At 41.8% G+C, this 24,296-nt stretch overlaps 1 protein-coding gene across 1 annotated transcript in view; it reads left to right on the top strand.

Annotated features, from left to right (window-relative positions):
- The first annotated feature begins 202 nt into the window (after positions 1-202).
- slc27a4 (solute carrier family 27 member 4) overlaps positions 203-24,296 on the top strand; it is a 46,277-nt gene continuing 22,183 nt past the window's right edge. Inside the window, exons 1-3 of the mRNA XM_052037029.1 lie at positions 203-257; positions 616-793; positions 11,089-11,483. Coding sequence (XP_051892989.1) covers positions 630-793; positions 11,089-11,483 — 559 coding nt within the window. The 5' untranslated portion in view covers positions 203-257; positions 616-629. The remainder of the gene's footprint in view (positions 258-615; positions 794-11,088; positions 11,484-24,296) is intronic.

The following is a 24,296-nucleotide window of genomic DNA, read 5'->3' as shown; positions in this document are numbered from 1 at the left end:
CTTTATAAGCTCTTTTTTAATGCTGTAAAGCAGAATCATACGTGAAATTCTTCTTATTTGCGAGCACACACATATAACAGCAAGCGCGGACTTCACCAAACAATTCTCCGAAGTCCTGGTGTCGTGGGCGCATGTGCAGTAAGGGGCCCGCGCACCCCGGGGAGAGCACGAGACTCTATTCGTCACCGTGCCTGTCAATCAAAAGCGTACGAGGAGGGGAAAAGGGTCAAACGACCGGCGCAGGTCGCTTGGTGCTAGTAAGTACAGTGGTGTCCGATTGCTGCAAATTAGACATTCACGAACTATTTTTTATTCCAAATATAGTTTTTTTTAAAGGAGCCGGATAGGGCAATATAGTAAGGGAGGAGAAAAGTTTAGTTTTAGCAATGGAAAATGTGCTAGGGTGGTTCTCTTTTTAGAAACGGTGCAATTGTAGTTTGGATGGCTGCCGAGAAGTGCAGCCTTCATTTCTGTGATCCTGGCCCCATTTCCTTTTAAAATTGTAGAGCATTTTTTTTGCAGTTGCATTTGAGATTTCCTCTCTCACTTATTCCCTCCCTTTCCTTTGGTGCGTTTCCTTCTTTTCGCCCTTCACCTTGTGCTTCTGTCTCTTAGCTCCCACAGGGCTGATGATGTGGAGATTAGCAACATGCACGGTTCTGCTCTTCGTGCAGCGTTTGGTGGCCAGGATGCCCTGGACGCTGGTTGCAGTCACCACCTGCGCGTTTTACCTCGCATCGGGAGGTCACAAATTCGTCGAAATCTTCTTAAAGACCATACGCCGAGATGTACAGTAAGTAATGCACGTTTTCGCATCCGACTGCTTCTGCCTTCCCTCCCATCTGACTGACACCGGTTCCTTTGTGTAGCCGCGATCCGATTGCATTTGTCCTTGGCAAAGGAGACGGTTCTAGTTCGCAGCCGCTTGAATTGCTTGTTTAATTCCTGGGGCTTATGCAGAGAGGCAGCTTAACTCTAGGCGAGACTTATTATTGCAATGCAGTCATATCACCTTGGGTGCCAAAGATCCGCAGACTTGCTAAAATGTACCACCAGCGAATGAATAAGTAAGCGGCCTGGCAAGGCTACTGCCTTAATAAACCGAATGGCTTAGTTGGTAAAAACACTGCAGTGTTGCACTCAGTGACACAGATCTGCAAGTTACCTTATTTGAATCCCAGGATAATGTTTCTTCACGCTTTTTCAATCTGGCCATCGGTATTGGGCTTGCTGTTTTGTCTTTGGGTTAAGCAAGGGAGGGAGATGTGTGTTCCTGACGGCTATCCAGTGACCAAGTGAAACGCAGTTATTGAAAGAAAGATTTGCATTAATATTACCTCTCTCGCGACACCATGTAGGCCCATTACATTTCAGAGTCAATAAGTATTTTTGAAGTTTTCACCGTTACAATGAGATTAAGCTAGAACTCTCAAAGGGCAGCAAAGTGACAGGAACTAGATAATTTGATAGGGATTGGCTTTGGTGTAAATTTGGTTCCTTGCTCTCAGAGAATGCTCTGGGATCTTTTGCATTCACTTGAGAAGAGAACCATGGCCTCAATTTTAATGCTACCTTTGAAAAGTGGCATTTCCAACATTCCAGCAGTCCCTTGGTACCTGGATTTTTTTTGTGCTCCAGTCTCAGCAATAGGAACCCACAATCTTGGAGGAGAGTGTTACCACTGAATCATTGCTGAGTGAACCTGGGGTTTGGGGCACGTCTATCACAGTTAAATATCCTTGCTGTTGAAGCTTCCATTCCATTGATAGCAATTTGAAGAGGTATTGAAGGAGGTTGCAAGTGGCAATAGGTCCATATCTCAGTTGGAGTCAATCCCAGAAGGGGGCAGATGAACTGTGTGCGAAAATTGTAGCCATTGGGGCTTGCCACCTCCATTTTGTGTGTTACAAAATAATGGATTATGTGAGCCCTTATTTTTAACTGTGGCTTAATTTTGTTGGGTTGGGAAGATGGGGTATTATCTGAAATCCTACTGGCTGACTTCCTCAGTTTCCAGCAGGTCGTAAGTCTGGCTGCCAGACCTGCCCCACGGGATCTTGTAATCTTTTTTTCAAAACAAAGCTGTGTGTTGCAGAGGAGACCTTAACGGTCCTCATAGGGCCTAAAGCGTCCACTCCTTCAGAGACCAGGTGAAGGACAGGTTTTGATTTAAAAAGAAGCTTGTTCACAAGATTTACCTTCTTGAGCCTTTACACATCCAGACTCAGTTTCCTTATTGGGATATGGCTGTAAACTCGCTGCATTTTCCTCAGTCAGGCTACTGAGTTAAAATTGTATCCAGGTCTCTGACATCCTCTGGCAATTAAAATGTATTTGGACAAGTGTCCATGCTGCCTGTTCAGTTGAGGAGACTAAAGTTGGGATATCTTCTTGTGTTCTTGCTCAGAATGTGAGAGGAAAGCTGGATGGTCTTAACAGTCCATCTGCTTGATTCTACTCGACAAGTTAAAATAACCCCCGAGGAGAGATTTCAAATCATTGGCTGACAGTAATAAAACATTCGGGCTTCACTTCTCACACAGTCTTCTGATAGAATAAGAAATAGGAGCCATTTGGCCCTTTGAGCCTGCCCCACCATCTATCAAGGTCAACAGTTTCCAGTACCATCCCTACTTCCCTACATAATATCCAGAAGTCTGGTCAATCTCTGTTTTAAATAATCTTGACAATAGCCTCCACAACCCAAGTGGGGCAGGGAATCCCTAAAGACTGACCATACTCTAAATAAGGAAATCTGTCTTCCTCGGTCCTAAATGGCCCAGCCATTGTTCTGAGACACTGACCCCTGATTCTGACTCTCCAGTCAAGGGGAAACATCTACTTTTCGAACCCTGAAAGAAACTTGTAACTTTCAATGAGATCACCTCTCATTCCTCTAAGTAGAGAATACAAACCTATTTACTCAATCCCACTGCCTATGGCAAACTCACCTTCTCAAGAATGAGTCTAGTGAATCTTGCATTCCCACTATGGCATGTATATATTTTGGGTAGGAAAGCACCACTGTATACAATACTCCAGGTGCAATTTCGCCAAGGCTTTCTGCTAGGCTAACAGGTCTTTATTTTCACTCATCCTCTCCTTAAGTAGTTGGGTCAGAATTGCTACCTTCTAATCTGCAAGAACCATTCCAGCATTTATAGAATTTTGAGAGATGATGATGCATCTGCTAACTGTATTAGGTTCATAAGTTTTCAGTCTCCAAATTCTCTAGTACTGTTTTTATTTCTAAGACTCTTTTGCTTTAATTCATTTTCTGTTGAGCCTTTATTCTGTTATCTCTGGCAGGTTTATTGTGTCTTTGTCTATGAAGACAGGTGCAAAGCATTTGTTTATTTTCTCTGCCATTTCCTTATTCCCTATTATAATTTATTCAGTCTTTCTCAGTCAGGAACCCACGTTTGTCCTCTCTAGTCTTTTCCCTCTTACAATTAGTTTTCTCTCTTGCCAGTGTGCTCTCATATTCTAACTCCTCTTTATCAGTTTCCTGGTTTTCCTTTGCTGATTTCTAAAACATTCCCAACCCTCCCATTGCTCACCATTGCCTGCCCGCTTTAATGTAGTTTTGCAGTCAACCACAGCCAACCCTCTCCTTCCTTTATTTTCCTTTGTTTAGATTTCAAACCCTAGCTTTGGAATGAACTGCATCACATCCAAATTCTGTGCAAAATTCTATCATATTATGGTCACTCTTCCCTAAAGACTGCTTTACTACAAGATTATTAACCCTTATTACAGACAGATTATGTATTTACTATTATGGTTCATAAAAAGAATATTTTGTACTGAATTTAGCCTGTTAAGTATTTTTTTTGGATAACCTTTGTACCTCACTGTTAAATTGAAATGAAAATATCCAGGTTTCCACACACCACACATCTCTAATTCTGAACTGTTAGTAGTCACTTATATTTTTCATGTCAGTTGCAGGAAGCAAATTTTATTACAGACCTTTATCACTTCCTGCTCTGGTTCCATGTCTTTTTTTTTGTTACTTGGTGAGATTACGTGGAGGGAAGTGACTTCCACTGGGGTACGGTTGCAAATATACCAACAATTCCTTGCTTTCCTGTGCAACTGATTATTTTTCCCTGTATGAATCCAGGCAGGATAGCAGGAAGGGATTTAACACTGAGGAAGGAAGGGGAGCTGCAACAATGGAACCTTGCCTGATATCAGCTAATGTCTTGGTTTTAATTGTGGTGATGGACAGCAATTGGGACAATGACTAATTTCTCCATGTTGCCTGTCTTTCAGGCTAAGGTGTTTTAGGTTTCTTATGTGTAATTTCTGAAAGTACAGGCTTTATTTTGTTGCTACTGGCAATGGGTGATACACAAACAATTACATTTGGAGGTGAACAGGAAAGAAACTGTTTGGGTGGAACTTCACCTGGGGCACTAAATGGGCAGTAGTAGTTAGGCTGCTCATTTTGTATCCAACACAATGTTCTTTACCAGTGACTACCACCTGTTTTACAGCAAATGAAGACAGGTTGCAATTTTTAAAATGATTTTGTCTTGGAATGTACTTGCCTATAGATGACTAGTGTGGACTAGTAAGAATTCTACTGATATTTTTATTGAATATATTGATTGACTGAGCTTGCATGTCTCTAGGGCAGAGAATTCCAAAGATTCACTACTCCCTGGGCAAAGAAATTTCTTCTCTGCCATGAACAACCATTCACTTATTTTGAGTCTGTGACCCCTGGTTTTGAACATTCCATCCAGGGAGAACATTAGCTCTCCATTTACCCTGGGGTCAATGAGATGACCGTTTATAACTCTAAACTCAAGAACATTGGCCCAGTGTGTTTCATCTCTCCTCCTGTATGACAAACCCTCCATCCCAGGAATCTGGGAAGATAGGGTTTGTATGTTTACTGTGTTTTAGGGAACTTTAAATACTCAGGAACAGAATGTGAATTGTTTCAGACACACAACATCACACAATTACAGCTCATGTTAAGATTACTACAATCTGGATATACATTTCTCAAGCAGAGAACATCTTCATCCTATCAGTCTGGGCTATTTGATTTGATATCCTTGAGTTGACACATGAACTGTGTGTGTGTGTGTGTGTATTGTTGGGCTGCATGGAGATTTGTGCCACATTAAGGGTAGGGTGCTTAATTCATTTGAGAGTGGAGCAGCAGCTCCAGAACCAAGGGTGGCATCGCTGTCCTTGGGATGGTAAATTCCTCACCCATGCTTTCACTATTGACAGGCCTCCTAGCTCTCATCCTTGTTAACCTGAGCTCATCCAAAACTCTGTTGCCTCTATCATAACTTGCACTGTCCTCAGTGTAGAAAAAGGGAGCAGAGGAAGGCTGTTCACCCCTTCTTGCCTGCTCTGTCATGTGGTATGATCATTGGCTCTTCAGTCAAATACAGTACCTTATTCCTGGTTTTTCCTCATCTACCTTGATCACTTCGGCCATAAGAATGATATCTTACTGCTTCCTGAATATATTAAATGATTTTTGCCTTAACTACCCTCTATGTTAGAGAATTCCACACGTTCACCACTTCGAATGAAGAAATTAATCCCGTGATCACTGATCAATATTGTCTTCTGCTCCTTGAGTGTCTCATTTTAGAAAATGCTTACCTGCATTCAAATCACTTTGTAGTCTTACCCCCCATCGTAATCTTCTTTGGTTCTATCATCCTCAGACTCTGCAGTAATCTAATTCTTGCATCGTAGAGCATCCCTCTGTCTCTTCACCCCACTGAGTCACTGCTTTCATCCATCTGGGCTCGGAGATCTGGAGTTTCCTTGCCAATCTTTGCTGCTCCACTTTCTTCCTTTAGGATGCTGCCAATTCCTACCTCTTTGTTCATGATATCCTGATGTCTACTTTAGGCTCAATGTCAATGTTTAACTGAAAACATATTTCTTATGAAATACTTGGGATGTGGATCTGAGTTATTGTTTGTTTTTTTTCCCTCCCATTGAAGAATTCTTGTTAGTTGCATGGTCACCAGTTTCTTTTTATTACCTTTCCAAGGTGACCATTCCATAAGCTTGCACCTTTCCCTTCTAACTGGTTGATGTGGACTAAGCTGCTTAGCCTGACCCTGTCCTCATCCATATGGGCTTAATTTTCAGCAGGGGTCATTAGATAACAAAAGTAGGCAGAGATCCTGTCTGCTTTCCCATATCCCGTCTCTCAAAAGTCCTATTTTTCCTTCACATGTGTAAAATGAAATTAACTTGGTATGTGCCTGACTAAGTAAGTATTATATTCAGAATATTTGAATGATTTCCAGGTCCTTTCATGGTAATGCTAGTGGACTATTTCCTTCTTTGGACTTTTTTCTAAGGGAGTAGTTTAACCACATTTTCTAGTTTGAGGTCAGCACCAAATAAGAAACATGATTGTTCTGTGGGGCCAAATGGATGTGGTGTATACTTGAAAAGGGGGAAATAAAATTGCAAGACCAGGGTAGGAGCAGCAATGACTTGGGCACCTTTTTCAAACAGCTGGCAGTGAATGATGGGTTTGAAGAAAGGTGGGCTGCTCGGTATCTTGAGATCAGATTGGTGAACTTAACCCAGTCTTTTTCTTTGCTTGGCTCGCTAGTTTACCTCCATATATTGTGTATTTGGATTGAGATTTATTAATTCAGATTTTCAAAAATTTATTTTCTTTCAATGAATTTTGCATAGTAAAAGAAGCCACCGTTCCACATTTACAAATGGGCATTAAATTGATGTTGTCCTTTTTGATCCTAAATCCCTGTGTCAACAACTTTGCAGAGTTGACTACTGTGCAGACACACCCAAAATGGGCCAGGGTTTAAATTTGTTAAACTAACACATATATGGTACAAAGATGTAGAGAGGTCTTTAAACAATGCAACATTGTTATTTATTTCAATGGTTAAGTCTAATTGTTCAGTTGAAAATATTAGGGACAATTTTAAAATAGAACTATGCCTTCCTGATCAAAGGTCATATTTTTACCAAAGTTTTTTGTTGCTGCCTGTGGGTGGTTCCCTGGATTAGTCCCCTATGACCTGGAGCAGCAGTTCCAGATTGATATCAGTAAAAAGGACATCTTGGTTTAGATGGGAAAATATCCTGCAAGCCTCTGTGTTTCTCAGGGAAAATTATAACAATTTATATTTAACTTATAAAAGTTAATGCTAAAATTATAGTGATCGGCTAGAGAAAATGGACTAATAGCATTCTTTACAATTATGTAATAATAAAAAAAGAAATCGCAGAAAGTATTCAGCAGGCCTGGCAGCATCTGTGTAAAGAGAGAAAATTAATATTTTGGGTCGAAGACCTTTTGTCAAAACTGGGCAAATCATTTTTTAAAAAAAAGACAGCAAAAACACAAAGGTCAGGGAGGGATGGATGGGACAAAGAATATCCCTCATAGGAGAAATTTTCACACAGTAGACATTCTTACAACTAGTGGAGAAGATCAAAGCTAGAGACATGATTGTCACCAAATAGTTGGCTCCGAATAAACAACTTTACCCAGTTATAACAACAGAAAATGGAGATGGCTCATTTGGCCAGAGAATACCCATGGGGAGAGGAACAGAGTTAATGTTGCAGATCAATGACCTGTCCTTATTATTTTACTTTACTCGGGATGGTTAAAATGTAGAAGTTGCCGCCACAGGGAGATGTTGCGTGAATAATAAGAACATAAGAAATAGGAGCAGGAGTAGGCCATCTGGTCTGTCAAGCCTGCTCTGCCATTCAATAAGAAAATGGCTGATCTGGCCATGGACTTAGCTCCACCTACCTGCCTTTTCCCCATAACCCTTAAATCCCCTACTATGCAAAAGTCTATCGAACTGTGTCTTAAATATATTTAATGAGGGAGCCTCTACTGCTTCCCTGAGCAGAGAATTACACAGATTCACTCCTCTCCCGGAAAAGCAGTTTCTCCTCATCTCTGTCCTAAATCTATTCCCCTGAATCTTGAGGCTATGTCCCCTAGTTCTAGTCTCACTTACCAGTGGAAACAACCTTCCTGCCTCTATCTTATTTATCCCTTTCATAATTTTATATGTTTCTATAAGGTCCCCTTTCATTCTTCTGAATTCCAGTGAGTGTAGTCCCAGGCGACTCAATCTCTCCTCATAGGCTAACCCCCCTCATCTCCAGAATCAACCTGGTGAACCTCCTCTGCACCACCTCCAAAGCCAGTATATCTTTCCTCGGGTAAGGAGACCAGAACTGCGCACAGTACTCTAGGTGTGGCCTCACCAGTACCCTGGACAGTTGCAGCATAACCTCCCTGCTCTTAAATTCAATCCCGTTAGCAATGAAGGCCAACATTCCATTTGTTTTCTTGATAACCTGTTGTACCTGCAAAGCAACCTTTTGCGATTCATGCAGCAGCACTCCCAAGTCCCTCTGCACAATGGCATGCTGCAATATTTCACCATTTAGGTAATAATCTGATCTTCTATTTTCCCTTCACAAGTGGATGACCTCACATTTACCAACATTGCACTCCATCAACCAGACCCTTGTCCACCTATCTGTATCTGTCTGCAGACTCTCCAAGTCCTCCGGACAATTTGCTTTTCCACTCAATTTAGTGTCATCAGCAAACTTAGATGCACTACACTCGGTCCCCTCTCCCGAATCGTTAACGTATATCGTGAGCAGTTGTGGGCCCAGCACCGACCCCTGCTGCACCCCACTCACCACTGATTGCCAACCAGAGAAACACCGATTTATCTCAACTCTCTGCCTTCTGTTGGTTAACCAAACATGTTGGATGAAGGGTTTTCAACCTGAAATCTTAACTATGTTTCTCTTTCCATAGATGCTACTTGACCTGCTGAGTGTATCTAGCATTTTCAATTTTTAATAGAGTAAATGTAATTTAAAATAGGCTCCAAGCTACTTCACAATGAAACATGCCAAATGGTCGAGTGGTGGAAAGGTGGGACTGGTGTCAAAAGGAGGAAGAAGCAGAGAAATAGTTTAGCAGGTTCCATAAAATAGGAACAAGCAGCGAAATATTCCACTGACAGCAATGGAGTGAAGGGAGGTGAGGGTAGAGCTCAAAAGACTGAAAATGGGAAATAAAAGTAAGATGGGGCTGTAAGACTGGAGAAATCTGCGGTGGGAGGATGAGATTGTGCAATGATTTGAAAAAGACGATAAGTTTCCAGAGTTCAGTGCAAATGGACCAATGGATGAGTAGTCTTATTGACTACTGGGAAACTTTGGCCCGTGACCCCTTAAAGAAGAGAAGGAGCATTTGGGATGGTCATTTCAACCTTGAGGCCATAAATGGGGCACATGAAAACCCTGTGTGAATGGCAGAAAGAGCATCCCAACCTCCACCTGCCCCAACTATGAGGAGTCCAGCCTCGTCAACCTGCTCAGAACCCACGAAGCCAAGAGTGGAAGCAAGTCATTCTTGTCCCATGAGACTGCTGAAGAGAGAAAGAATGGGTGCTGAGGCAATGTAAGAGGGGGTTTGTGCTGTTGCCTTTTGGAGAAATTGAAATAACAAGGGAAGGGAGGGAGTTGGAGTAATCCTGAATTTTGTAGTGCAGATGAAAGCTGTTTGGCTCATCGTGCCTGTGCTCGGAGACATGGTTAAAGGCTTTGACAGAACCATATGTGGAAGGTGGAAGTGAGTGGTTGCAGTGATAAATCTGATGCCAGCTTTGGAACTTAGAGGTGGATGAACAGCTGTTTAGCGCTAAGTGACTTCAGTACAAAACAGCTTGTGGCTGGATGACACTTCTTTAAGGTATTGCAAAAACAAATTATCAGAGGTACCGTCTGGTATTAAAGTTTGGGCATATTGGGGTTAAACTCCTTCAGTAGTATTATTCATAGATACAAAATTAGCCCACGGCTATTTCAAATCGATTAACATACAGCATATAGGGTTCAGATAGAAGATTGCAATGGTAACTTCACATGGAGAAGTTTGGATTGCTCTCCTTGGAGCACAGAAAATTGAAAGAAATTTTGATAATGGTGAATAAAATCATAATTGGTTTAGGTGGGATTTTGTTTTTGCTATTAGAAGGTGATTTAAGGACAAGGTGGAAGGACATGTTTAAAATCTTAGCCGAAAGATACAAGAGTGATGTGAGGACAAATGTTTGTAGTTATGATCTGGAATTCACTGCCTTCAGAGGTGATAGGAGCAGAATCAAGTAGGGCTTTGGGAATTGGATTGGCATTTGAGAGAGAAGAATTTGCACAGCTTTGAGGAAAGATTGGGAGTCAAAGGATTACTAGGAACTGGCATAGACTTGATGGGTTGAATGGCCTTCTGTACCTAACTGATTACACAAGAATATTAATTTAGTACATTGTGAGTTCAGCCCAAGAGAGCAGATTTACTTTTTCCATTTACAATTAACCTGTAAGTATTATACTTGGACACTTGCCCTATTATTGAGTGGAGTAGGATTGTGATGTCTCCAACCAGAGCTATAAACTATCTGGGGCTACCAAATTGAAATAAAAGTTCATTGGCCACTCATGCCTTCGAATGCAAAAAAATTTCTCAGTATTTTAAAGTCTTGGACTTACTGAAATGAGGTAGGGAACTGGCTGATGATGTCTTGTTCTGTTGGTCTATCAGTTCATTGCAATATCTCAACATCTCACCATTTTCTTCACATCTTGTTTCTTCTGTGTTGCCTCTATGTCCCATCTTTTCCTATTCTTTATTTTTTCTTCTTTGTTAGTCCCAAAGATCTCTCTCCCATGATTGCATCACAGTGTAACTGACCCTGAGTAATCAGAAAGAAAGTAATATTGTGCTACAGGAAACGTAACAGGAGTTCGTGCACAACAAGCTCTCACAAGCAGCAAGGGAGGAAATAATCAGATCATCATCTATTTTAAACATTGGTGAGAGATAAATGTTGGCCAGAACACAGTGAAGGGGGAGCATGGGGGATGGTGAGATTGCTCTTCTATACTTGCTGATGAGGCACCCGTGCAAGTGCTAAAACTATTCTCAAATATGGCACCACTCACCCTGTGAAGGTGTTGGAGTGACAGAGGCAGCAACTAATTCCTTTCTTATTTTTGCTTCTATCTCAGTGCTGCTGGTGTCCTCCTCAAAGTCAAGCTCAACGTTAAGCGGAACTTGAAATTGAACAACACAGTCCCAAAAATCTTCCGTGAAGTCGTTCAGAGGCACCCAGATAAGACGGCACTTATATTCGAAGGGACAGGTGCTGCTTGGAGTTTTCGAGACCTGGACGAGTATTCAAACAGAGTCGCCAACTTTTTTTATGAACGGGGCTACCGCACTGGTGATGTTGTGGCCCTGTTCATGGAGAGCAGGAATGAGTATGTAGGATTATGGCTGGGCTTGGCTAAAATCGGAGTGGAGACGGCGTTAATCAACTTCAATTTGCGGCTGGATGCTCTGACTCACTGCATCACCATCTCCAAGGCCAAGGCCATTGTATTTGGCAACGAATTGAACGATGGTAAGTGTAAACAGATGGCATTAGTAAACAAGCAAGTGACAAGTAAGTAACTTAAGACTAATTTAGAAAGAGACTTTAAAAAATAATTTTCATTTCAATTAACCAGATCAGAATGCCCCAAAGCATTTTACATGGAATTTAGTACTTTTTGAATTATTGTCTCTTGTAATGTAGGAAACACAGCTACCAATTAGAACACACTAAGGTCCATACAACAATGATCTGTTTTTAGTGACATTAATTGGATAAATACTCTCCAGGATATGAAGGAGAACTCTGTGCTTTTCTTTTTGAAACAGCTGGATGTAAAGGATTCTATGGTACCAAGAGAGCAAACAGTCTTGCTTTAACTTTGCCCTAAAGGATACTCCATGAAAGTGAGACACTCCCTCAGTTTTGCACTGGATTGTGTGGCTGGAATTTATGCTCAAGTCTGCAACTGGATTGGAACTTGCAACCTCCTGCTCTTTCACCACAGTACTGTACATTTTTCCTTTTAAAGGATTTGTCTAACTCACTTTTGAAAGAGGTTATTGAATCTGTTTCCAATGTTCATTCAGAGTGTGTAAACTTACTGAGTTTAAAAACATAATGCATTTCCCCTTCCCCTCTCCAGGCCCCCCCACCCCTCCCCAGTGCTTTGGCCTTGCAAGCTGAAAGAGCAAAGGCAAATTAGCAATGTGCAGAGGGAACAAGGTCAAAAGGAATACAATGTTGAAAAGGTATTACTGATCACACCAAAGGCCAAGTGACTTTGTTTTATGCAACCTTAAATAAGGATGAAAGAGTCCAGGTAGCTTTATTCCATCTAGTTGTGAGTTATTCACTAATTTAGTGGTGGAAAAACATCTATTTTCATCTGTGTTGCGTTTGTGATCATCAGTAGGAATGGAAGTGATTTTATTTATTCATATTTATGTCAGTGCACCATGACACTGGGATTACTGCTGCTGTTTCTAGCCAATGTTTTAGATCAGACTAATGTGATTTCAGGGCAGATTCCTGGGAAATCTTTGAAACAGGAAGGAAATGACAAGAGTTCAATTTATTTAAAATAATTTGCAGTACTTAAGAACTCAGTGAGTTCATATCAATCTCTCATTGTTATGACATGGAAAAAGTGAGCAAATGGGAGAGAGCAGCAGGCTACAGGGACTTTGTCAGATGTGGTTCAGCTAATGGCAATCTTGCTTCTCAGACGTCTACTCCAGAGACATGAGCACAAATTCCAGGCTAGCATTCAAATACAGCCTTAAGGGAGTGCTGCTACACTATTAGAGATGCCATCTTTCAAATTAGTCCAGCAGTAGACTTTTCTGCCTTTGAAAGTGGACATAAAAGATTCTGCAGAACTGTGCAAAGAAACTTCCCTCAGGATTTGGCTGATTATTTATTGCTCAACCAACTCAAGTTATAAACAGTATTTGTTATAACATTGCTGTTTGTAGGACTTTGCCACACATCCCACATTGTATCAGTGATTGGATTTAAAGTACTTCACTAGGATGGCCTCAACTTGCAAAAGATATTTTATGGCTAAGCAGAGACTCATCTATTGTTAACAGAATTGTTATCTGATTTTTTTTCCCATTGTATACTGATGAGTTTTTTCTCCACACTATCTTGCTGCTTTTTTTTTCCCCCTTCCCTCACTTGAATGACCTCCCACAGTGGAGGAACCCAGTTGAATTTTCAAAGCTGTTAATATAAATTGTCTCGAGCAGAATACGACAGGTGCTGGAAATCTGAAATTAAAAATGAAAATCCTGGAAATACTCAGGTCAGGCAGCATTTGTGGAGGGACCAGGAACATTAACTCTTCCTCACTGTCAGTGAATCCCAGCAAGACCATGAATGTCATGCCCCTTTTTCTTTTGGGGGGGGGGGGGGGGGGTAACAAAGATGTAGGCAAAAGGCAGGTAACTATAGGCCAGTTAGCTTAACATCTGTGGTTGGGAAAATGCTTGAAGCTATCATTAAGGAAGAAATAGCGAGACATCTGGATAGAAGTGGTTCCATCAGGCAGACACAGCATGGATTCAGGAAGGACAGGTCCTGTTTGACAAACTTACTGGAGTTCTTTGAGGATGTAACAAGTGCAGTGGATAGAGGGGAACAGGTGGATGTAGTATACTTGGATTTCCAGGAAGGCGTTTGATAAAGTGTCACATAAAAGACTTATCCATAAGATAAGGATGCATGGAGTTGGGGTAATGTATTGGCATGGATAGAAGATTGGTTAATCAATAGAAGGCGCAGAGTTGTGATAAATGAGTGTTTCTCTGGTTGGCAATCAGTGGTGAGTGGGGTGCCACAGTGGTCAGTGCTGGGCCTGCAACTGTTCACAGTATATGTTAATGATTTGGAAGAGGGGACTGAGTGTAGCATATTCAAGTTTGCTGATGACACTAAATTGAGTGGAAAAGCAAATTGCGCAGAGGATGTGGAGAGTCTGCAGAGAGATACAGATAGGTTAAGTGAGTGGACAAGGATCTAGTAGATGGAGTACAATGTTGGTAAATGTGAGGTCATCCACTTTTGAAGGGAAAATAAAAGATCAGATTATTTAAATGGTGAAAGATTGCAGCATGCTGTTGTGCAGAAGGACTTGGGAGTGCTGCTGCATGAATCGCAAAAGGTTGGTTTGCATGTGCATCAGGCTATCAAGAAGATAGATGGAATGCTGGCCTTCATTGCTAGAGGGATTGAATTTAAGAGCAGGGAGGTTATGCTGCAACTGTGCAGGGTACTGGTGAGGCCGCACCTGGAGTACTGTGTGCAGTTCTGGTCTCCTTACTTAAGGAAAGATGTATTGGCTTTGAAAGTGGTGCAGAGGAGATTCACTAGGTTGATTCTGGAGATGAGGGGGTCAGCCTATGAAGTGAGATTGAGTCGCCTGGGACTATACTTGCTGGAATTCAGAAGAATGAAAGGGGATCTTATAGAAACATAAAATTATGAAAGGGATAGATAAGATATAGGCAAGAAGGTTTTTTCCACTGGTAGGTGAGACTCGAACTAGGAGACATCAGGGGAATAGATTCAGAACGGAGAGGAGAAACTGCTTTTCCCAGAGAGTAGTGAATCTGTATAATTCTCTGCCCAGGGAAGCAGTAGAAGCTACCTCATTAAATATATTTAAAATACAGTTAGATAGGTTTTTGCATAGTAGGGGATTTGAGGGTTATGGGGGAAAAGGCAGATAGGTGGATTTGAATCCAGATCAGCCATGGTCTTTTTGAATGGCAGAGCAGGCTCGATGGGCCAGATGGCCTACTCCTGCTCCTATTTCTTGGGTTCTTGTGTTCGCTCCACAGAGGCTGCCTGACTTGCATTTTCTGCATTTGTTTTATTATAATAATTGCCAGCTGCCTAGAAACCAGATTTGGGCCTTGGATTGATGTACAGCATACCCAGTGCAACATTACCAGTGTAAAATTGAATGTCAGGTACACAGTTTCTTCCCCAAGAGAAGGATTCAGCATTAATATAAGCAGCTGGGCAATAAGGAGAATCCCCTGTAAGGCTTTGGTGTATGAAAACTCTGACTGAAAGTGAAGCAGATGGATAACTGGTGGTTGAGGTTACGATGTCCCATGGTCCCTGTGCTTTACCAGTGGGGCATTTTGGTTTTCTGTGACATTTCAACACCAGGGAAGCAAACAGTGGATCGCAAGTCTTTATCCCAACCACACGAACCCCCACCCACCCATTTCACCCTGGCCTACCATGTAACTTGTAGGAGATGGCAACTCTTACTCCTTTTTTTTAACCCAATCAGCTTCCTTTAATGGTGCTCTAGGCCACAAACATGTGGTAACCAAGAGACCAGACCATAGATCCTGGATCCACGGCATTGTATGTGGTGCAATGGACCTGGCAATATGAGATAAGAGGATTCGTTCTATTTGAGTATGCATCTGAGGCTTCAATGCACAAAACTGGGTAATGTGGCAGAGGACTCCTATATCAGGCTCCTGTATATCACAACATATTGTAATTCCCAAGGAGTAGCTGTGTTCTGCCAATATGCAAAGGTTGTCACAGGTGAAGGACACAATCTGGTAATAAACAGCACTGAGAGACTTACACTTGGTGCTAGATTTACACACAAGGATCCCAGCTTCATTGCTCCATGCACACACAGTGGATTTGCAGACTATTTTCCTGCATCCTGTTTAACTATTAAATTTGCTGATACTGTTTGCAAAAAAGTGAAGCTACCTTTCCTCTTTTTTTTATCCTCTGAAAGTGCCAATTCATCTTTGTGCTCATTTCAGTTCTGTTTGATCATCCTTGCCTGTGGTTGGGCCGTTCTCCCAACCTCATTGCCCCCATCTTTGTGATGGACAGCATACGTGAAAGCTGCAAACACTGAACAGCAAACTTGATGAGTAAAGCTCTTGCCTCCGAGTCATCAAGTCCCACCCCAGGGACTTGAGTACAACAAATTGGATTGGTGTTTCAGTACAGTACCAAGGGCTTGCCACACTGTCAGAGGTGGCATCCTTTAGATGATATATTAAACTGAGGACAAAGAACATAGAACAGTACAGTACAATACAGGCCCTTCGGCCCACAATGTTGTGCTGACCTTTTAAACCTCACCCAAGACTATCTAACCCCTTTCTCCCACATATCCCTCTATTTTAAATTCCTCCATATGCCTGTCTAGTAATCTCTTGAATTTGACTAATGTACCTGCCTCCACCACCACCCCAGGCAGCACATTCCATGCCCCAACCACTCTGGGTTTAAAAAAAACCTCCCTCTATCTCCCTTGAACTTCCCACCCATTACTTTAAAGTCATGCCCTCTTGTATTGAGCATTGGTGCCCTGGGAAAGAGGCACTGGCTGTCCACTCTATCTATTCCTCTTAATATTTTGAACATCTCTATCATGTCTCCTCTCATCCTCCTCTCAAGAGTAAAGCCCTAGCTCCCTTAGTTTCTCCTCATAATGCAAACTCTCTAAACCAGGCAGCATCCTGGTAAATCTCCTCTGCACCCTTTCCAATGCTTCCACATCCTTCCTATAATGAGGTGACCAGAACTGGACACAGTACTCCAAGTGTGGTCTAACCAGAGTTTTATAGAGCTGCATCATTACCTCGCGGCTCTTAAACTCGATCCCTCGACTTATGAAAGCTAACACCCCATAAGCTTTCTTAACTAGCCTATCCACCTGTGAGGCAACTTTCAAGGGATCTGTGGATATGGACCCCCAGGTCCCTCTGCTCCTCCATTACTACCCAGAATCCTGCCATTAACTTTGTACTCTGCCTTGGAGTTTGTCCTTCCAAAGCGTACCACCTCACATTTCTTCGGAATGAACTCCATCTGCCACTTCTCAGCCCAGCTCTGCATCCTATCAATATCCCTCTGCAATCTTTGACAATCCTCTACACTATCCACACCACCAACCTTTGTGTTGTCTGCAAACTTGCCAACCTACCCTTCTACCTCCTCATCCAAGTCATCAATAAAACATCACGAAAAGCAGAGGTCCCAGAACTGATCCTTGTGGGACACCGCTAGTCACAGCCCTCCAGTCTGAATGCACTCCCTCCACCACAACCCTCTGCTTTCTACAGTCAAGCCAATTCTGAATCTACACAGCCAAGCCTCCCAGGATCCCATGCCCTCTGACCTTTTGAAGAAGCCTACCATGTGGAACCTTGTCAAATGCCTTACTAAAATCCATGTAGATCACATCTACTGCACTACCCTCATCAATCTGTCTGGTCACCTCCTCAAAGAACACTATCAGGCTTGTGAGACGTGATCTGCCCTTCACAAAGCCATGCTGGCTGTCCCTGATCAGACCATGGTTCTCTAAATGCCCATAGATCCTAGAACATTAACCTTACCAACACTGTCCTCGGCGTCATCAAGGCCCGTCTCCTTGGTGAACACTGAAGAGAAGTATTCATTGAGAACCTCACCCACTTCCACAGCTTCCAGGCACATCTTCCCACTTTTATCCCTAATTGGTCCTACCTTTACTCCTGTCATGCTTCTGCTCTTCACATAAGTGAAGGATACTGAATATTCCCGGATTTCAGTGTTTTAAAAGGGATAGGGAGGGGAGGGAGAAGAGGAAGAGGCATGGCGTTACTGGTCAGGGATACTATTACAGCTGCAGAAAGGGTGGATAATGTAGCAGGATCCTTGCTAGAGTCAGTATGAGTGGGTGTTAGGAACAAGAAAGGAGCAGTTACTCTACTGGGAGTATTCTATAGGCCCCCTGGTAGCAGCAAGGATACTGAGGAGTAGATCGGGAGGCAGATTTTGGAAAGGTGCAAAAATAACAGGGTTGTTATCATGGGAGACTTCAATTCCCAAATATTGATTGGCACCTGCTTAAAGTATCCCATGGCCCTATTTTGAAGAACAGGACTGTTCTCCCTGGTGTCCTTGCCCATATTTATACACCGATCAATATTGCTTTTTTTTGTTTATGAGAACCTGCTCTGCACAAAATGGCTGCTGTGTTTCATACATAACACTATTTCAAAACCACTTAATTGGTGTTTTCCAGCACCACAGGAAGCAGTAAAGCTTCAGGGGAAAAGTTGTTTCATCCTCACTCTGAAGTTGATTATTTCCCTGTTCTGGAATCACAGAAAGTGGTGGAACAGCAGAATGAGCAATATAAGTAGGAATAGCACACAAGTGCCATAGGCAAAGTGCTTTTGAGGTTGATGCTGAGGGAATTGGATGGGTGAAGTTAATCCAGGCAAATTTCTTCCAGTGCTGCATGGTTCCAATACAGGAGCTTTGTGTTGGTGTCAGCTTTTGTAATGAAGCCATCAGTTCTTGATCAGTTGCCTTTAGCCCTGCTCATTTATATTATTTCCTTTTTTAAAAAAAAATTGGTTAATTAGTAGAAGTGGGGTTATAGCCTCTGTGCTTCCTTGTGGGCTTTTGGTAGACCATTCTATATTATTATAACCTGTCTTCTTTTTAAAGAAAACCATTCACTGTTTTCTTTTCAAAGGTTTTTAAATCGAGAAGTTACTTAAACCTTCTTCCATGGCCCACTTCCTTAAGCTTTGCCTTTCTTTACTGATGCAGACAAAGTTGTGCTAAACTTTTATAAGGCACTATTTAGACCTCAGCTGCAGCATTGTGCTTATTTTTGCTCACCATGCTTTAGGAAGAGTGCCAGGCTTTTCAAAGCATGCAGAAATGATTTACTAGGTACAAGGGTCTTCAGTTATGTGAAGAGAGAGGAAAAGGTGGGATCATTCTTCTGACAATGTTAAGAGGAAGTTTAATTGATTGGTTTTGTAGTCAGTGAAGAGAAACAGTTTCCAGTGGCAGAGAGGTCAGAAACCAGGCACGCAGATTTAGGAAAAGAGCCGGAGGCAGCACGAGCAATTTATTTTTAACACAGGAGGCTGTTGCAATGTGGAATGCATTTCCTGAATTTGGAAATAAGAGAAACAAATCTGAGACAAGATGCATAGAGCTCGACTCTGTGGAGAAAGATGATGCTCATTCTTTTCAACACTTGGGTTTGAGTCCTACACAATAACAGAAAGTAACGCTCTTGCAGCCCTCTGTTGGACAGCATATTATAAGAGTGGGAAATATCATGATGCATGTGCAGAACCTGACTTGGTAGGAGAATGGAACAGAAAGGGAGCATTGAAAGTAAGGTTAAATAGAGGTTTTCCCAATGAAGATTGCGAATGCCAAGGGATATGGTTTTGGGAAAGAATTTTGAAGGACAGAGTTTCAGTAACTAAAAGCTTTGACTCTACTGATTAATGGAGTAGTGAATGACTGGAGGCAGGGATCTTCACTGGAGCTGATCACTGGGCTTGGATGTGGTGAGGGAGCAGAAAGATTGAAATCCCAGAATCTGGAAGTGACAAGCCAGGAACATTAAGATTTGGTAAGGAGAGTGGTGCTGGGTCTAGAGAGATTTTGCTTACATGAAAGGACCTTGTTAACGTGCTCAAAGTTTCCTCTCTGTTACTCATGATGTTCTTGAGTAAAGACAGATGTTGGCATACTCTGCCCCATCTCTTGGTGGTTGTGAACAAAAGGGAATATTTTCCAGTCTTGACAATCTAGCCCAAAAAAACTCATACTCTCTACTGGCTTTTCTGATTGGGATCACTCGATTTGAACACTGAGAATAAACTCACTATTGTCACTAAAGTTGACCCACCTCACACTCTATAATCCCCACTTATTAGGTAAAGTCGCTCTGACCCTCAACAGTTAGGTAAGTCATTCCTGGTTCTGTTAATGGTTCTGATTTGGATCAGTGCTTAACACTGTTGTGTTTCATCTGGTGGTTTGAAGTGAAAGGTGCCTATCCCCTCTTCATGGTTTAGTTCAAAATTGCAAAACTATAATTTGTTACCATTAGCACCTGAGAGGCGGGAATGAATGGAAACGTGTGTTTAGACTCCTCCAAGGTATGGACCTTGGGTCTCCTGCTCTCTTCCCACAATCTGGAGGATGATGCTTCTCAGTAATTCACACTTAGTTTATTCTCTGTGTGGTGAAATTATTTATCACTTTATTGGCAGAATTAATAAATATATTGGCATATTTTCACAAAATATGCAAACCTGACTGGCTGTAGCCTCCTGCTGTAATAATACTCTCAAAGTTGGCAGTAAACTGAACTCGGATCAGAATTTGGACAATACTGAATGCATGACATATTTGCTTACAGCACCAATAACTTGTATAGACTTGGAACCCTATGGTAAAGCATTATGGTGTACTTCACAGAAACGTAATCAGACGACAAATGACACCAAGGCACATTAGGACATTTCTCCAAAAGCTTGCTCATGAATTAGCATTTGAAAGGAAAGGGAAGTAACGAGGCAAAGATTTGGGAGGAAGTGCTGGAGTTTAGACTGGCCACCAGTGGTGGGATGAAGGGAATGGGCAGTCGGCCAGGGTTTCTTAGAATCACAAGACAAGGGAGCAGAAGTAGGCCATTCGGCCCTTCGAGTCTGCTCCAAGGAAAAGAAAAAAAGAAAAAGAAAAAAGGGAAAAGAAGAAGAGGAAATGAGAAATGGGGAAAATAGTCTGCTCCATGAGCTAAAGGAAAAAAAAACAAAAAAACCACTATTCCTTTCTAGCCCCAATTTCCAGCCTTATCCCCATATCCCTTGATACCTTGACTAATTAGATACCCATCTATCTCCTCCTTAAACGCCTCCAATGATCGGACCTCCACTACTGTGTGTGGCAAAGAATTCCATAAATTCACCACCCTCTGGCTGAAGAAATTTCTCCTCATCTCTGTTTTAAACCGGTACCCTCTAATTCTAAGATTGTGCTCTCTGGTCCTGGACTCACCCACCAAGGGAAACAGCTTGGCCACATCTACTCTGTCCAGTCCTTTCAACATTCTAAATGTTTCTATGAGGTCCCCTCTCATTCTTCTGTACTTGGAAAAAAAATGCTCAGTGGAAACATGAAGCAAGAAGAACGTTCATAACTTTTTTTTCATAATAAATAAATGCATATGAAAAGCTGCATCAATTGGCCCAAATCAGCTTCTGTACAGGTGAATACAGAGTAGAAACAGTTGAAATTTCCATTAATTACATTAATCAGTCTCGGTGGAATGCAGAGATTTTGAAGCTTTGGACTGGGGCAAGGAGAAAGGCGGGGGGTGGGGGAGAGTTTGAGCAAGAGGTTGAGAACTTTAAAATTAAAGATGTTGATGGAATAGGTGAGTCATGAGTGGGAATGACACCCAAACTAATTTAGAAAGCACAGTATTTGATTCAGTGTGAATCTACAATCTAACTCTTTCATATGAGCAAGTAAATGCTTGTGGTTTCGTGTGTCGAGACCTGTCTGCCTGTAATGCATTAAAATGACGTCCACGCTCTTTGATAGCTCTGCCTGCTTGTCTCTAGATTTTACACCAGATTTGTGTAATTGCACCATGTTCCAATATAGTGTTGGATGGGTGGACAGGCTGAGGGGTGAGACTCCCTGACAGTTGAATGTGATGACATTTCCTTCCTAGTTGGGAGCAGTTTCTCTGCTGTCTCATTGTGACTTGCAAACAGCAGTTTAGTTTTCCTTTGGGGCCGGCCTGCCACCTTTTTTTTGGGTTTTCCTTCCATTTTGTTTGGCTGATCTAATTGTTGTCACCCTCCCTACTCCTCTGGTTGGGACCAACCTTAACTGTTGTCTCTGTCTACGGAGCCCTGCTGAGGACTTTGGAGAGCTGGGTGAAAAAAGGTACAGATAAGAGCAACTAAAATAAGAAGGGAATTGGGAGATGAAACAAAGACGTGAAAGCATTTTTATGCACTTCCAGAAGTGGATGTTGCTGGTAAGGCCACTTCAGAGGGTATTTAAGAGTTGACCAGGTTCTGTGGGTCTCAAGTTGTAAATGGAGCTGACCGGGTAAGGATTTCAGATTTCATTGACTAAAGGACATTAGTGTACCAATGGGTTTTTATGACAAGACTGCATGTTTGTGGTCGCCGTTATCACTAAAAGCCTTTTAATTCCTGGTTTTCTTAACCAAATTTGAATTCCACAGCTACCCTGGTGAGATTTGTGTTCTCAGGGCATTAGTCTGTCTCTTCAGATAGCAGTCAAGTAATTTAGCCACAATGTTATTGTTGGGCAGTGAGATAGATTACAAATTAGCATACATTGGGACTGTTTGCATTGGCACATGTCAGCTGAATGAGTTGTAGTTAATCTAAGAGACAACAATTACTTTACTGAGAGAGTAATGACTTCAGTTTGAAACACCTGGAAGAGTTTATTCCCTACAATCATTTTTCTAGCCTACAGCTTTCCATGTTTACTTCAGCATTAGAAAGTGCCAGGGACTGCCCATATGTGACAATTTATGTGTCTTTTTCTAATTTCCTCAGTCTTGTTACATAGCAGACAGACAGAAATCACTGACTTCATTTGGACTTCATGATATGGTGCAGTGGATTTGGCAGGTTCAGACTAGGAATGATGTCTAACCCAAACTGTAGAATTCATTTTGTGTACTAAAACTTTAGTACCACTTGATTTACTGAAATTTTTGGTATAGTACTGAGTTTTAATAATTTAAGAGGTTTTAGGGTGTTTGCTCACCATGAGATAACCAGCATTTGCCCAGGTTTTGTAGCCGTAACATTTAATTCAGTTGAGTTGCTGGTCAGTGATCCCCAGAATGTTGATTTACCAGGGACTTGGGGATGGTACATCTGGGATAGGCAGTTAGGTCATTCTATACTGGATATTGTTATTACTTCCCCCTTATCAACCCATACCTGAATATTGTCTAGGTCTTGTTGAATGCAGGCATGGACTCCTTCATAGTCTGAATTATGAATGGATTTGAACTTTGCAATCACAGCAGACATCCTTCTAATGGAAAAAGATCATTGATGACGTGACTGAATGTGGTTGGGGCTGAGGAACTCCAGCGGTGATGTTTTGGGATTGGGATGATTTTTCTCTGACAACTGCAACCATCTTCCTTTGTGGGGGCTGTGACACCAGTCAGTGCAGTGTTTTTTTGCCTTGGTGCCCATTGCCTCCAATTTTACAAGAGTCCTTGAGTCCTATTCTGTCAGATGCTGCCTTGGCGGTCACTCTTGCCTTGCTTTGTAATTCATCTGTTGGGTCCAAGGCTATGCTGAGGTCTGGAGCCAAGTGCTCTACCTTGGGGAGTGCCATCTTTTTAGCTGAGGCATTAAACTGAAGCCCTGGCTGCCCTCTAGATGAACGTAAAAGATCCCAATACTCTCCCTAGAAGAGGATGGGAGATGTTCTGGTCAATATTTACTCCCCAATCAACATAACTTGTTAAAATAAAAATTCAGATTATCATCACATAGTATGTATAGAATCTTGCTGTGAACAAATTGACGTGCAGCATTTCCTACATTACAGCAATGACTACATTAGTTGTAATGTGCTTTAGAACATTCTTATGAAAAATACATCATATAAACTAAAGAAATGGGAAAGAAGGAAATACATTTTTTTATATTGACCAAATATTAGAAAATGAAGTCAAAAGACTTAAATCTCAAATAATAACTAAAATGTAATAATAAAGGAATTTGAATTCTGAATATGGGATAAAGTGGTATCTTGTAATGATACCAAATTTTTTGATTTAGTAGGACCAAATCTGTGGGATGCTGCAGTTATCAGTTTTCCAATAAGACAATGTCAACATTCATAATGGAAAGTATCTGGGAAAACTTTTATAATCTGAATTTGTACATGCACAATTACAATGGAATGTCTCGGGGCAGCTCTGCCTGTGGGAAGGAAGCTGCTGGCCTGACCTGACTTAGTCCTGCAGTTTGTCCTGTTCATCTCGGGTGGGGTGGGGGTGTGGAGAGAATGAAAATCTAAAATAGCAAATGCATTAGGATCTGGAAAAAATTGTGCTTACACTTTGTGTTCAGTATGTCCAATGCAGTTTCGGCCTGAGTGTTGTTGATCTTGAGATGATTTCATGTAGAATGGGTGACATTGGATCAGTAATCATCCTGCCTGATTTTGCTCCGTCACTGCTGTTAATTGAAAGAAAAATCATCTGAGGTCATGACTACTCTTGGTGTGCCTTGTTATGAGCTTGCATCTGGTGCCTCTGACGTAGGTGAAATTGCTGCTAGTTGATCTCGCTGCCTGGACTGGTTTTGAGAGGGAGGCAGTCTTCTTGTCGAATCCTTCCTGTTATAACCCAATACTCAAACTGTTGAGGTACTGTCTGCTAATGGGTGTTTGCCACGTTACAAAATTCCAGAGGTTAATTGAAGGTTTGGTATTGAGTGGGCTGGACCAAGA

This window comes from Pristis pectinata, chromosome 23 (genome assembly GCF_009764475.1).
Source record: "Pristis pectinata isolate sPriPec2 chromosome 23, sPriPec2.1.pri, whole genome shotgun sequence".
NCBI lineage: Eukaryota > Metazoa > Chordata > Chondrichthyes > Rhinopristiformes > Pristidae > Pristis > Pristis pectinata.
This window is presented reverse-complemented; position numbering and strand designations above follow the sequence as displayed.